Raw genomic sequence first — 14836 nt, forward strand, 5'->3', positions numbered from 1 at the left:
GGTTCCCTTAACCCCTTCCTTGGGTTTGATAATTTTTTTTTTTTTTTTAAAGATTTTATTTATTTATTTGTCAGAGACAGAGGGAGAGAGAACGAGCAAGCACAGGCAGACAGAGAGGCAGGCAGAGGCAGAGGGAGAAGCAGGCTCCCTGCCGAGCAAGGAACCCGATGTGGGACTCGATCCCAGGACCCTGGGATCATGACCTGAGCCGAAGGCAGCTGCTTAACCAACTGAGCCACCCAGGCGTCCCGGGTTTGATAATTTGCCACAATGGCTCACAGAACTCAGAGAAAGAGTTACAGACTCCCCATTGATGAGGGAGCCCAACTGGGACTCCATCTCAGGACTCTGGGATCATGACCTGACCGAAAGCAGATGTTTAGACCAACTGAGTCACCCAGGCGCCCCTCTTTGGTAAGGGCTTTTTTTTTTTTTTTCAACTAAATTTTTTTTCTTTGATTTTTTTTAAACATATAGTGTATTATTAGCCCCAGGGCTACAGGTCTGTGAATCGCCAGGTTTACATACTTCACAGCACTCACCATAGCACATACCTCCCCAATGTCTGTAACCCCACCACCCTCTCCTTACCCTCCTCCCCCAGGCAACCCTCAGTTTGTTTTGTGAGATTAAGAGTGGTAAGGGCTTTTAAGGGAGGTTTCATCACTTAGCCATAATTGATTATTAGCTCAATGTCCAGTCCCTCTCCCCTTCCCAGAGGATGGGGCTGAAAATTCCAAACTTATGAGGATGGCTTGATCTTTCTGGTGACCAGCCCCCCACCCTGAAGCTATCCCGGAGCTCACCATGAGTCACCTCAAAAGAGGAGGTGAACAAAAGATGCTCCTACCACTCAGAAAATCCCAAGGGTTTTAGGAGCTCTGTGTCAGGGACCGGAGGCAGAAACCAAATATATTTTTCTTCTTCCTTTTTTTTTTTAAAGATTTTATTTATTTATTTGACAGAGACACACAGCGAGAGAGGAATAATAAGCAGGGGCAGTTGGAGAGGGAGAAGCAGGCTTTCTGCCGAGCCGGGAGCCCGTATGGGGCTTGATCCCAGAATGCTGGGATCACGACCTGAGCCGGAGGCAGAGGCTTAATCCACTGAGTCACCCAGGCATCCCAGAAACCAAATATATATTTCTTATGTCACAAACCACATCTCTCTGACCAAAGGACTTGGGAAAAGTGGCCCTGGGAGCCAGAGTGTGTGTTGGGGGTGGGGGTTTACAATTAGTTCTTTTTCTGTCTCTCCCAGACCTGCCCCAAGGGGAGGACTCAATTATGTGTCAGTGTCAGCACTAGTCTGGGCAGTAGAAATTTCCAGAGAAGCACTGTCATTCTGGCTGACTAGGAAAGAAACAGAGCACCAGAGAGCCAGAGCATATAGGGGAAATCCTAAAAGAAGCCAGCTGGAGAAGGGGAGTCCATTCTGTGTATGAACTGGCACAAGTTTTGCATGGTCAAAACAGACCCAGCATAGCAAAACCTCTGAAAAACCAAAATGACCTTGGAACAATGGCCCACAGATGTGAGAAAACTTGAAGGTGGAACCTAACTGGGTAGATTGCCTATTAAAACAAAACAAAACAAAATGAAGTCAATGTTTTCTAGAGCAGAGATCAGCAAACTTTTTCCATAAAGGGCCAGATAGTAAATATTTTCAGCTTTGAGGGCCATCCAGCCTATCAGGACTACTCAACTGTGCTGTTGTAGAGTCAAAGCAGCCAATGACAAGATGTAAAGGAACAAATACTGCTGTGTTTCAATTAAACTTTCTTCATAAAAAGAGGAAGAGTTGGATTTGGCCCATAAGCCATAGTTTGCTGACCTTTGCTCTAGAGGATTTGGAGAAGACTGAGTTCTCACATGTACTATTCAAAATGTCAGGATACAATCTAAAATGACTCAACAAAGACCTAGGAAAAGGTGGTCCATTTGTAGAGGAAAGACAATTGAAAGATGCCAACCCCAAGATGACCCAGATGTTAGAACTGCCAGACAAAAATGTAAAACAGGTATTATAATTATGCTCCATGTGGCAAAAGTAAACTCACTTGAAATGAAAGGGAAAAAATAGAAATTTTCAGTAGAGAAACAAACTATAAAAAAGGATCAAATGGAAATGTTAGAACCTGAAACCACAATATCTGAAATAAAAATTCACTATGTGGGCTTAATAGTAGAATGGAGATGACAGAAAAGGAGTCAATGAACTTAATGAGAGATGGAGAAAGTCCCTGATTTGAAGAACAGAAAGGAAAAATAGTGAATTAATAGAACAGAATTTGAGGATCTATGGGTCCAACATTCATATCATTGAAATCCCAAGGGAGGAGTGAGATTGGAGCAGAGAAATATGTATATATTTGAAGAAATAATAGCTGAGGGACACCTGGGTGGCTCAGTTGGTTAAGCAGCTGCCTTCGGCTCAGGTCAGGATCCCACCGTCCTGGGATGGAGTCCCGAATCGGGCTCCTTGCTCGGTGGAAAGCCTGCTTCTCCCTCTGCCTCTGCCTGCCACTCTGCCTGCCTGTGTGCTCTCTCTCTCTCGCTCTCTCTCTCTCTGACAAATAAATAAATTAAAAAAAAAGAGAGAGAGAGAGAGAGAATAGCTGAGAGCTCAAATTTGGGGAAGGACATAAAATTACTGATTCAAGAAACTCAAACCCCAAGGGGTGCTTGGGTGGCACAGTCACTTAAGCGTCTACCTTTGGCTCAGGTCATGATCTCAGAGTCCTGGCATCAAGTCCCCCATGGGCCTCCTTGCTCATTGAGGGGCCTGCTTCTCCCTCTGCCCGCCACTCCCCCTGCTTGTGCACTTGCCCTCTCTCTGTCAAATAAATAAATAAATAAAATCTTAGGGGGGAAAAAAAGAATCTCAAACCCCAAACAGGATAAATGCAACAAACTCCAAATACACAACAAACTCCAAACACAACTCCAAATACAAACAACACCCCCCCACACTCAGATACACAAAATCAAACTTCTAAAACCCAAAGAAAAAAATCTAAAAAGCAATCTGAGAAAAACCATGGCAGTTTCTCAGAATATCAAAAATACAATTACCAAGTAGTCCAGCAATTCTGCTTATGGGTATATACCCAAAAGAATTGAAAGCAAGATCTCTAAGTGATATTTATTTATTTAATATATCTATTTTAGAGAGAGAGAGAGAGAGAGAGCAAGCGAGCAAGCACAGGCAAGTGGGAGGAGAGGCAGACTCCCTGCTGAGCACAGAGCCTGATACAGGGTTCAATCCCAGGACCCCGAGATCATGACCTCACCTGAAATCAAGAGTCAGATGCTCAACTGACTGAGCCACTCAGGCTCCCCGTTAAGTGATGTTTATATACCCGTGTTCATAACAGCAGTATTCTCAAAAGCCAGAAAAGGAACTCATCTGACCATCAACAGATGGATGGAAAAAAAGTGTGTGTGTGTGTGTGTGTGTGTATGCGCGTGCGCACGTACGTGCATGTTCCAGAGTATAATTCAGCCTTAAAAAATGGAAGGAAATTCTGATATATACTACAACATAGATGAACCTCAAGAACATTATGCAAAGTGAAATAAGCCAGCCCAAAAGCAAATACTGTATTGTTCCACTTACATAGGTTACCTAGAGTAGTCAATTTCCTAGAGACAGAAAGTAGAATGGTGGTTGCCGAGGCCATAAAGAGAAGGAAATGGGGAGCTGTTGTTTCTTGGGTACGGTTCCAGTTTTGCAAGACAAGATGAGTTCTGGAGATGGATGGTGGTGATGGTGGTACAACACGGGAATGCACTTGAAACTGAATTGTACACCTCAAAGTGATCAAGATGACACGCTTTGTTATATACATCTTGTCACAATTTTTTGAAAAGGAGTCTGAGAAAAATAATGAGTTAAATATAGAACAGTGTGGCGTCAGGGTGGCTCAGTCAGTTTAGCGTTTGACTTCAGCTCAGGTCATGGTCCCAGGGTCCTGGGATCAAGTCCCGTGTTGGGCTCTGCCCTCAGCAGTGACCCTGCTTCTCCCTCTGCCTCTCATCTCGCTCTCACACTTTCTTACTCTCTATTAAATAAAGTCTGGGGCGCCTGGGTGGCTCAGTGGGTTAAAGCCTCTGCCTTCGGCTCGGGTCATGATCCCAGCGTCCTGGGATCGAGCCCCACATCGGGCTCTCTGCTCAGCGGGGAGCCTGCTTCCTCCTCTCTCTCTGCCTGCCTCTCTGCTTACTTGTGGTCTCTGTCTGTTAAATAAATAAATAAAATCTTTAAAATAAATAAATAAATAAATAAATAAATAAATAAAGTCTTTAAAAAATAAAAAATGTATAGAACAATGATTTCAAAGGCCGTGGCGTGCTCATCAGAAACCGGAAGAGACAGTGGAACAACAGTTTTAAAGTGCCAAAAGGAAATAACTGTATCTAGAGAATACATATTTGGGACTGAAGGTGAAACAAAGACAATTCTCAGATGAAGGAACACTAAGAGAATTGCTCAAGAGTTTTCAGGCAGAAGGGAAATCAGTTTCAGACGGGAAGCTGGAGCTTCAGGAATGAAGGAGAAACATACATGGTAAATGTCTCCTCCGAAGTTCTTTAAAATATGTAGAACTGTCAAGAGCAACACTTGTTGATTTTGAGTGAGGCCTATGGCTGCCTGGACCAGACTAATCCTCCAACCTCCCTTTCAAATAGGTGTGACCTACCATGGGACTAAGTTCTGTCTGTGAGTTGTAAAAGGAGATTTTATGGGGCAGGTTTCTTGAACATTCCTTAAAACACTGACACTTTTCTTTCATTCCTTTTTCCTGTCATGGTCTCTTCTTTATCCATCCTGTTGCTTTGTCAAGTGGATGCAGTGGCTGGAGCACCAACTGCCATCTTCCATCTTCCCCATGAAGACCCAGAGAAGGAATCCAGGTCCATAAAGATTTTGTGATTCAGGTCTACTATACTAGCCCTGGGCAACGTCCTTTTGGATTTTAATGGGAGGGGAAAATAATTCCCCTGGTTTTCTTTCTTTCTTTTTTTTTTTAATAGAGATTTTATTTATTTGAGAGAGAAGGAGAGGGAGGAGGGGCAGAGGAGAGAAAGAGGGAGAAGCAGACTTCCTGTTGCGCAGGGAGCTCAACACAGGGTTCATCCCCGGACTCCAGGGTCATGACCTGAGCCAAAGACAGACGCTTTAACCAACTGAGCCATGCAGGCACACCACCCCCCTCTTATTATTTCTTTTAGGATTTTATTTGGGGGAGAGAGAGAGAACATGAGCAGGGGGGAAGGGCAGAGGGAGAGGGAGAAGCAGACTCCCCGCTGAGCCCTGAACCCCATACGGGACTTGATGATTCCAGGACGCTGAGATCATGATGTGAGCTGAAGTCAGACCTTAATGACTGAGCCACCCAGGTGTCTGGTAAATTCCTCTGCTGTGTAAGCCACAGTTACTTTTTGGCTTCTGCTGCATGTTGCTGAATTTAATTCTAATATAGCTCCTAATTACTGAAACCAAGAGACACTCTCAGATGTGTCCTAGGAAGAAGTTCTGGGTGAAGAAACCGCCCCAGCGGTCATCGCAGGGCTTGCCAGGCACATGGTGATGTGCTGTGTAAACGTTAGTGGTTGGGCACCACATGCCTTATTTTTTATCTCTCACAGGACCCCCTCCCCGAGTGGGGGCTCAGTCCTCTGAGACTGCCTTCTGATTTTCTGTTGGTGCTCCGCTTGCCCTACAGCAAATGCATCCCCCATACTCACTAATCTCAGCAAGAAAAAGCTGAGAAAAGGGGATGCCCTAGGTTCTAGATTACACAAACTCACGGGAGAAAAATCAGCAGTGGAGGAGGAAATACACTATTTATTTACAATCCTTTCACTTTATCCACAATTTCCATACAAACATAAAAACTAAAAAAATAAAACCACCATTTGGGAACACAAGTGTCTTTCTTTAATTAGTCCAGGTGAGGGGAGGGTCACAACCCTCTCGCTCTGTGAAGGAAACTATTGAGGCACACTGAAGGGGTAGGGGGGTGGGTTAGGAAGAATGCCTGAGAAACAGCTCCAGATGAGAAATGGAACGTGCCAGCATGGTGGGGCTTCACTTGCAGACTCAAGGGTGTCACCCACCAGGGACACTGACCGGCTTCCCAGAAGGACAGCTGCTCGCCACCATTCCTCCCGCCCCCGCCCCTGCCACCTCTCTGCTATGGAACTCCTGAAATCAAACATGCGCCCCCCTCTCATGGGCTGTGGGGGGTATGATGGTGACAGCCGGGGACACTGGATGCCTCTCTTTGAGAAGAGCCCCAAACCCCAGGGAGACGCAGAAAACCCCTTTCCTTGGCACTGATGAATCATTCACAGCTTCTGTCTTGAATAGGATGCTGCCCCGAGGAAAAAATGAAAAAACAAAAGATCTCCCCCAGCCTCCTGGGGAAAGGGAGGGGCTGAAAACATGCAGGAGGGCTTCCGTCTCTGTGGGTACCTCTCTGGGAGGCTCTCTGGGGGACAGGTGGGGGGTTCTGTCTACCCAACGCGGGGAAGGAGTGGGGCAGATGCTCCACAAGGACCTAGGGAGAGAGTGGGGAGGGAAGAGAGAAAAACTCTGAGACACTGATGCTGGGAAGGCTGCCACCCATTGTCAAAGCAGGTCTGTCTGCTCATTGATGCTTGCTCTGGCAGACGCCTGTCCTCCCCTGCACAGGAGGGCACCCAGAACCCGACCTAGAGATGCCAGAGCCACCTGCCTGGCAACTTCGTCTGTGCTAGTGACCGAGATTGCTTTCACATGTTGATGCACATTATAAATATAAAATCATATCTGCTATAAAGAGGACATATATTTGTACATCTTTACCCATATACATAATAACACAATTTACACATAATATCTTGGAGTGGGTCATCATGGGAAAAGGGTTTGGAGAGGTGTAAATTCCCTTCTCCCTCCCCTGCCCTGATCCTCAAGGGACGCCTGTATTCTTGGTCACCAGGGCCCTTCCCAGCTGGTGGCGACTGGGCTAGTCTGTCTGGACACAGAAACTCAGACACGTGACTAAGTGCTGATGGGTGTGTATGCCCACATACACACACAAATGCAGGTGCACATACGCACATCTGGGGAGAAAAGGAAAAATGACATCCCTAGCCCTTGGGTGCAGGCCTCTTCCCAGAGTTACAGGCATCAGTGCTTCCTCTGTGTGAGAACAACAGTCTCAAGCTGCTCCTCACTGGCTCAGACCAGGGCAGAAGGGGAAGGGCTAGGAACTGGTGGTGGGGAGAGGGAGAGTGGGAGGGAGCAGGAGTCTTCTGAAAACATAAGGCGTTTTTTTTTTTTTGACCTGTGATCAAATCAAACTATGTCACAAAAAGCAATGGCATCAGTTGGGGCCGGGAGGTGAGAGACAGTCAGTCCATGTAGGGACGATGTGAATTGAGACCCTGAGCCTTCCCCTTCTTTAGTCCAGTTTCTTTTAAAGGGGCAGACAACCCTGTACCTCCTTTCCAGTCGTCTCCCAGAGCTGGGCCCATCCACGCATCACGGAATACTGACAGTGGTCCGAGAAACACATCCAGAGACATGGAGTGGTGGACAGGCACGCCGAAAAGTTAAGACCTGGGCGGCGGATGGGAGCTTTTTACAGCAGGAGTGGTTCCTGGCCGGAGTCCACGGCTCGCACGGTGGCCACAGTGATCAGATTGCCATCAGAGATGGGGACAGTCTGGGTCCCCCTGGGGAGACAGCACCTATCGGCGGTAGTGGTTAGGGGCATCGGCAAACATGTACTTCAGTCTGTAGGCCTCGGCGAGAAGCAGCCCGATCTCTTCGTTGCCCCAGTGTATCGTAGGTAAGTTTTGTAGCAGCATTAGGAGACCCTGGAACGCAAGAAAAGTTTGGTTATCCCAGGACTACAGACCAAGGGACTGGTAGGTCCCTTCCTCCTGGATCACACACCCCACAGGGTCAGGCTCCTTCTTCCCAAGCAGCACTCCGTCCCCAGCTCCCAGTTCACCTTCAGGAAGCCATGAAAAGCCTCTGTTGATCTCTCATATCCACTAACACCTGCCTCTTTTGAAAATATTACAGAGAACGACACCAACATATTAAGATATTGAAAAAGAAAAATAATCACTCATCATCCAAATATACCTCTTTATTTCCAAGTTTTCCTTTTCAGTCTTTTTTTCACAAGCCTATTTCTTTAAATAGCTGTAATCATCATTATGATTTTTATATGCTTTTTAATCACACTCTTTTACTATAATTTTAGTGTTTTTCCATGCAGCCTTCAAAAATGACTATTCTCAGTGTTAGTACTCCATCATGTGGCTATACCCTAATTTACTCAACCATTTGCCTTTTGTTAGACACTTAATTTGCTTCCTTTAAAAAAAAACCTTATCCAAAAAACCGCACCTTTATTAAAAATAATCCCTTTATGCATATGCATAATTGCATATCCTTTTTCATTTGCTATATTTCTCCTAATGCCAGTGTTCACTTCTAATCACTGTTTTTAGCTGCTGCCCTATTCTCCAAAGACCATTCTCGACCTACCTGTCCAGCTTATTTCCTATGTTCCCAATGCACATGCCTTTCTAGTTAGGTCCATTTCAGCCAGATTTATTTGTGCCTCGAAGGTTTAATTTATATTGTTCCTTTAACTTAGGAGACCTTCTCTTTTCTTCTCTACCTATCTTGGTCCTATTCAGTTCTCAAAACCCAGATCCCTCAAACAGCTCCAGAGAGACGGCCTATTAAAGAGGATATTAGAATAAAAAGAAAATTGAGAGGTTGTCTCTGTAATTTAGTTCCCCATGCTGCTGCTGCTGCTTCATGTTCTTTATCTCCCCCCCCCCTTTTTTAAAGTCTATTTACTTACAATTTATTTTTAAGTAATCTCTATATACCTGGGGGTGCCTGGGTGGTTCAGTCAGTTAAGCATCTGCCTTTGGCTCAGGTTGTGACCCCTCAGGGATCAAGCCTGAACTAAGTTCCCTGCTTAGTGAGGAGTCTGCTTCTTCCTCTCCCTCTGTCCCCCCACTTGTGCTTGCTTGCTCTCTCTCTAGTGCTCTTTCTCAAATAAATAAATAAATACTTTAATTTTGAAAAAAAGTAATCTCTACACTCAACATGGGGTTTGAACCCACAATCCTGAGATCAAGAGTTGCATGCTCTACCGACTGAGCCAACCAGGTAACCCCCGTCTCTCTTTCTGAATTGGATATTCTTATTTTTCTGATTATAAAAGTTATAATAGCAAGACAAAACCCAGGGACATAAAGGAGATGGGTGGACTTGATTACACGTAACTTCAATATGTCAAAAGGTGCCAAAAACCCGGTTAAAGGATAAGAAACTGACTATAAGAAAATATTTTGTAACATCTTTGAAAAACCAAATCCATTATCAAAATGCTATCTGTACTCCAATACTATCCATAATAAAAAAGGAGCACCTACTAATCAGTGAGAGAAAGAAAGCCACCAGAGAGAAGAACAGATGAGTAATACGAACAGGTCACGTGCAAAGAGCCCATAGCCCATCCCCATGCTGGGAAGACTTTTAAAAAGCCTGCTCTGAGCTGATCTGGACGCTCTAGTGATGTTTTGCAGTTTTCAGTGGAAAGGTCTTGCATATCCGTTAGGAGATTTCTTTTCTTTTTAATGAGTCACATTTTTTTTAAATTATTAACATATAATGTATTATTAGCCCCAGGGGTACAGGTCTGTGAATCATCAGACTTACACACTTCACAGCACTCACCATAGCACATACCTTCCCCAGTGCTTTATGAGATTTCTTCCTCTGGAAACAGACACTTAGCTGTGCACACTGCTCCTGCCTGGGGCACCTCACTGCTATGGATGGCCAAAAGGATGAAGATACCAATTCGGGGACAGTGTAAGTTCTGGGTTCTGCCCTAGACCTCTCCTTCCCCACTTCCCAGAAAGTGGATATGAATGGAGGAGCAGATACGGTCATCCCAGACCATAAGATGAAAGCCGCGTGCCCGAGACAGCAGAGCAACAACATAGAGGGACACCTGGGTGGCTCAGTGCGTAAAAGCCTCTGCCTTCGGCTCAGGTCATGATCTCAGGGTCCTGGGATCGAGCCCTGCACTGGCTCTCTCCTCAGCAGGGGTTCTGCTTCTCCCTCTCTCTCTGCCTGCCTCTCTGCCTACTTGTGATCTCTGTCTGTCAAATAAATAAATAAAATCTTAAAAAAAAAAAAAAAAGACAGAAGGGATCCGCATCCCTGCTACTCTGGAGGTGCAATGTTAGCCGTGGACCACCTACACCTAGGCCAGGAATTGAACAAGTAAACAACTACCTAGTTTCAAGCCACTGCTGTTCTAGGGTCTTGGTTCCAGGAGACAAGTTTGTATCATCTCGACACACAAAGGCTGTCTCTACCAAAACGATAAACGTGCATGGTCTTTGACCCAGCGACTCTACCTCCGTGTCCCTGTCCTAAGGGAATAGTCACAGTTCTGCACGAAGGTTTTTGCTGCATGCACAGTGGCTTCAAATAGTGTGGACTTGTTAGGCATCCTGCGGTTATCCACATCATGAAATACAAGGCGGCAGAGAACAAATGAAGTGAGACTACACACACCGATGTGGAAAGATAACAAAGACATTTTTAGGAGTAAAAAAACTGCTGTAGAAAAATATAGTATGATTCCACTTAGATAAATGAGGAAACACAATATATTGGTATAAGTGTATGCACATGTGTATATAAAAACTTTAGAAGTTGAGGAGGTAAACTGTTAACACTTCGGGGGACTTTTATTTTTTTCCCATTATACTTATGTATCATTTGAGCTCTGTGTTTTCAATTTTTACAATTTTTTCAATTTTAACTTTTTTTTTTTTTAAGACTTATTCGTTCACGTCACAGAAAGAGAGTGTGAGTATGGGATGTGGGGCAGAGGGAGAGAATCCCAAGCAAACTCCCTGCTGAGCGCAGAGATATGGGGAAGGGACTCTATCTTAGGGCCTTGAGATCATGAGCCAAGACCGAGAGCCGGACACTCAACCAACTGAGTCACCCAGGTGCCCCAACAGTTAAGATTTTATATATTACTTGTGTGGTGGAACTTTTTCTCTAGAGAAATACACACTCTGTGGTAGTTTTTAGTAAAAAGTAAAAACACAGAAAATAAATTACCTATAACTTCATAGTCAAGAGGAAGTCACTTTTAAACACTTTGGCATATTTCCTTCCACTCCCTTTCGGCACATTTTCCACAGCTGAGATATTTTCTCTATATAATTTTGAATCTATTTAGCATTTATCATAAGCATTTCCTCTAATATTAAAAACTCCTTGTAGATACTTTCACGGCCAAAGAATTTCTCATGACGCAGATGTACCATAATTTACTCTACATCTTCCTGTTTTGAGTACTTAATTATTTCTGTTTTTTCATCATAATGAAATTATAATGAACAGCCTTGTGCATAGAGCCACATTTTCGATGATTTCCTTGGGCTGAATTCCTAGGAATGAAATTAGTGTGTCAAAGAACATGAACATTTTAAAGGTACTTAATGCTCATTCAGAAAATGCATTCCAGAAAAATGCTCATTTCCCTAGATCTCCACCAGCACGGAATACTCTTATTGAACAAATACTGTTCTTTGTAAACCTTTTCCCTGAGATCTACAGGCCTGAGAACAGAACTCAAAAGCCTTAAGTCAAAATGGTGGTGGACTCCAGGGAAGAACACAATGAGAAAGGAATCACGCTGCACTCTTATCTGTATGTTCATGCTCCTCCCCCACGCCCACCTTGGTGGCTGGCATCTGCCTTCTCTCTCCCAAACCCTGCAGGTAACCACCCCTCGCCATCCCATCGGTGCTACTGAAATTCATTTGACCAGACCCATCACTCAATTACTAGTGATAGTCACTCAACCCACTCAGATGCTTTTTTAAAAGCGCTGTTATCAGATCTAAACATCTCTGCAGCGTACTTTTCTCATGGTTAACAACCCTCTCTCTTGGCCTCTGTTCTAGGTCTACCTTGTTTGTTTTTGTTTTCAATCTCACCTTAAAAAAAAAAAAGTTGCCCTTGGAGCACAATATCCTCCCCCATGAACTCCTGGCCTCTGGCCCCTCTGACTCTTCCCTCCAGCTTCCGATCCCTTCCCGCAAGTGTCCTCATCCCCACTGGAACGGGAAAAGGTACTGCATCTTTTTGCCAGCATCCTCCCCTGGAAGCCAACTTTTATTCTAATTCTGGCAGACTCTCTACTACAGAGGTCCTCACCCTTTCTGTACCTCAGACTCTAGCTATGGGGAGAAGCCTATGGATCCCTTCTCAGAATGATGGTTTTAAATACATAAAATACATAGCATCACAAAGGAGACCAGTTAAATCGAAACAGTCATTGAAATATTTTTAAACAAATTTATGATACCACCATAGATGTGCTTTATTAATATATTCTACAATAACATCTAATGGCAGATTAAATACCTACCGTTATTTCAAAGTAAGAGTGAACACAATGTTTTGAGCTACCTCTAACAACTTCATAGGATAGGAAAATTCCAGTAATAAGTGACAAAGGAAGCTACTGCAAATATTACTGTGCTCTCTTGGCTACATTCACTATTGTAGGAAATGCTAACTTTGACCTTAGGGTTATTGAAAATAAAGCTGAAATTATGTTTCCATTAACTTCTACGGATCCCCTAACTTCTAAATGCAGACCCTATGTTAAAGTCCTTTGCTCCTGTAGCTTCTCCTTCTTTTGATTCACACCACAGCCAACAAAAATTCTTATACTTCTGGGGCAGCTGGGTGACTCAATTGGTTGAGTGTCTGCCTTCGATTCAGGTCATGATGCAGGGTCCTGGGATCAAGCCCCACATGGGCTCTTTGCTCAGTGGGGAGCCTGATTCTCCCACTCCTGCTCCCCTACTTGTGTTCACCTCTGTCAAATTTTTAAAAATTCTTATACTTCCCTTTGGAGGTCAGTTTAACACCCAAGTATCCATATTAACACAAATACTACATTTTACATTACATTGTACATTGTAATGTACATTGTACATTACACTTTATTCATTGGAAAACATTTTTCTGTTTCTTTCTCTCTTCTTTTTTGGTACAAATTGCTTTTGTAATTAGAGTTTCAGTCCCATTTTCAATCAGCTTGCTGGGTGAGGTCAAACTGCTATCCTATTTCCTGAGGACATACTTCATTGACTCAGAATCAACCCCTGCCTACCATGGAAGGGGAGCTGAAGGAATGGTACGTGCATAGCCTCATCCAGAACATAAGCAAGAAAATCCTGGGAACTTGGGAGTCTCGACGAAACTCTTGGAGTTTTAAGTGTTGGTCCTACCTGTCCAACCAGGCTGCAAAAGCTGAATCAACTATAGGAACTCTTAGAAATACTTGGGCCCAAGCCTTATTCCTGGAGTTTTGGATTCTAGAAACCTGGGTGGGATCTGGCACCCACAATTCTTCAAGGTTTCCAGTAGCCAACCAGGTGGGGGATTAAAAAGCTCTTAAAGGAATAAAAGCATATTTGGGATGCAGGCCTAATAGTGAGATCCCAAGGTAAGAAACACCTAGATGCTATACGGACAGTGACCTTTCATTAAATAAATTAAGGTGAATCTATAAAATAAAATATCCTTTTTTAAAAGATTTATTTATTTATTTTTAAAAATGTTATCTATTTATTTGATAGAGAGAGAGGACAAGCAGGGGGAGTGACAGGCAGAGGGAGGAGAAGCACCCTGCTGAGCAGAAAGCCCAACATGGGGCTTGATCCCAAGACCCTGAGAACATGACCCGAGCCAAAGGCAGATGCTCAAGCAACTGAGCCACCCAAGTGCCCCAAGACTTATTTATTTTAGAGAGTGGGAGAGAAAGAGCACAGTGGGGAGGGGCAAAAGAAGAGAGAGAGAATCTCAAGCAGACTCCATGCTGAGCAGCAGTCTGGTGTGGGGCTCCAACCAATTACCCTGAGATCATGACCTGAGCCGAAGGCAGAGGCTTTAACCCACTGAGCCACCCAGGCGCCCTAGATTTACAGTTTTTGACATGATAGAACATCCACTGTATTTTGTAAAGTGAAGAGTACATAACATGTTTGCATTAATGGCTATATACACAGAGCGCGTATTTATTTGTATAGATTTGCATGGTGAAATGCCTGGAAGGAAATATATCACCTTCGTGTGATAAGTATTCAGGTACTTGATTTTCTTTTTCTCTTTGCTTATTGATATTTCTAAACTTTCTGTAATGAATGCATATGCTTGGACAACTGATAACAAAGGAGTGATCTCTCTAGCAGAGGAGAGCATCTACCTGTAACTGCCAATTCCTCTAACCTTGCTAGAAACCTCCACGAAGCCTTGAAATAATTCTAACGCTGGCCAAGGTAACAAACATCCCTGTGTGCCTCCAGGCAGTGAGGCGCACAGTGAGGACACACTCTGCCACCTAGTGGCTACTTCTAGGAACTGGATCCTGTATCAGTGCTGGAACAATGGGAAACACTGCCCAATGCATTGATAAATTTGGGATCGAAGAAACCAAATGGCTGTGGGAAGAAAGCATTAATCACAAATCAGGTGCTTTTCTATAGCGACAGAAAAAAGATACCGTTGGGGCAGGGAATAACTGAAGATTTGTTACAAAGCCTACTCATGGGAGCACCACGCATGACATGCAGCCAAACGAAACACTATAGCGATGACAAAATAGCTTATGGGGCAAGCAGCAGAGAGCAGCTCCAAATTAATGAGAAAGGACCAAAGAAAAGCTGGAAATGGCTAAAATAGCAGAAAAAAACAGCCCGACCTA

The 14836-nt window shown here is 44.1% G+C and overlaps 1 protein-coding gene and 1 long non-coding RNA gene across 4 annotated transcripts in view; one reads left to right on the plus strand and one right to left on the minus strand.

The window, feature by feature from the left end:
• The window catches only part of LOC132018098 (uncharacterized), a 29190-nt gene that overhangs the window by 9516 nt on the left and 4838 nt on the right, over positions 1-14836 (plus strand). The window lies entirely within an intron of this gene.
• Positions 5831-14836, minus strand: part of TBC1D22B (TBC1 domain family member 22B) — a 74201-nt gene continuing 65195 nt past the window's right edge. For 2 of the 3 annotated variants that reach the window (XM_059400560.1, XM_059400559.1), the window contains one exon: positions 5831-7871. In XM_059400560.1, coding sequence (XP_059256543.1) covers positions 7743-7871 — 129 coding nt within the window. In that variant the 3' untranslated portion in view covers positions 5831-7742. The remainder of the gene's footprint in view (positions 7872-14836) is intronic. The other variant, XR_009404448.1, reaches the window with a different exon arrangement.

Source organism: Mustela nigripes, chromosome 5 (genome assembly GCF_022355385.1).
Source record: "Mustela nigripes isolate SB6536 chromosome 5, MUSNIG.SB6536, whole genome shotgun sequence".
NCBI lineage: Eukaryota > Metazoa > Chordata > Mammalia > Carnivora > Mustelidae > Mustela > Mustela nigripes.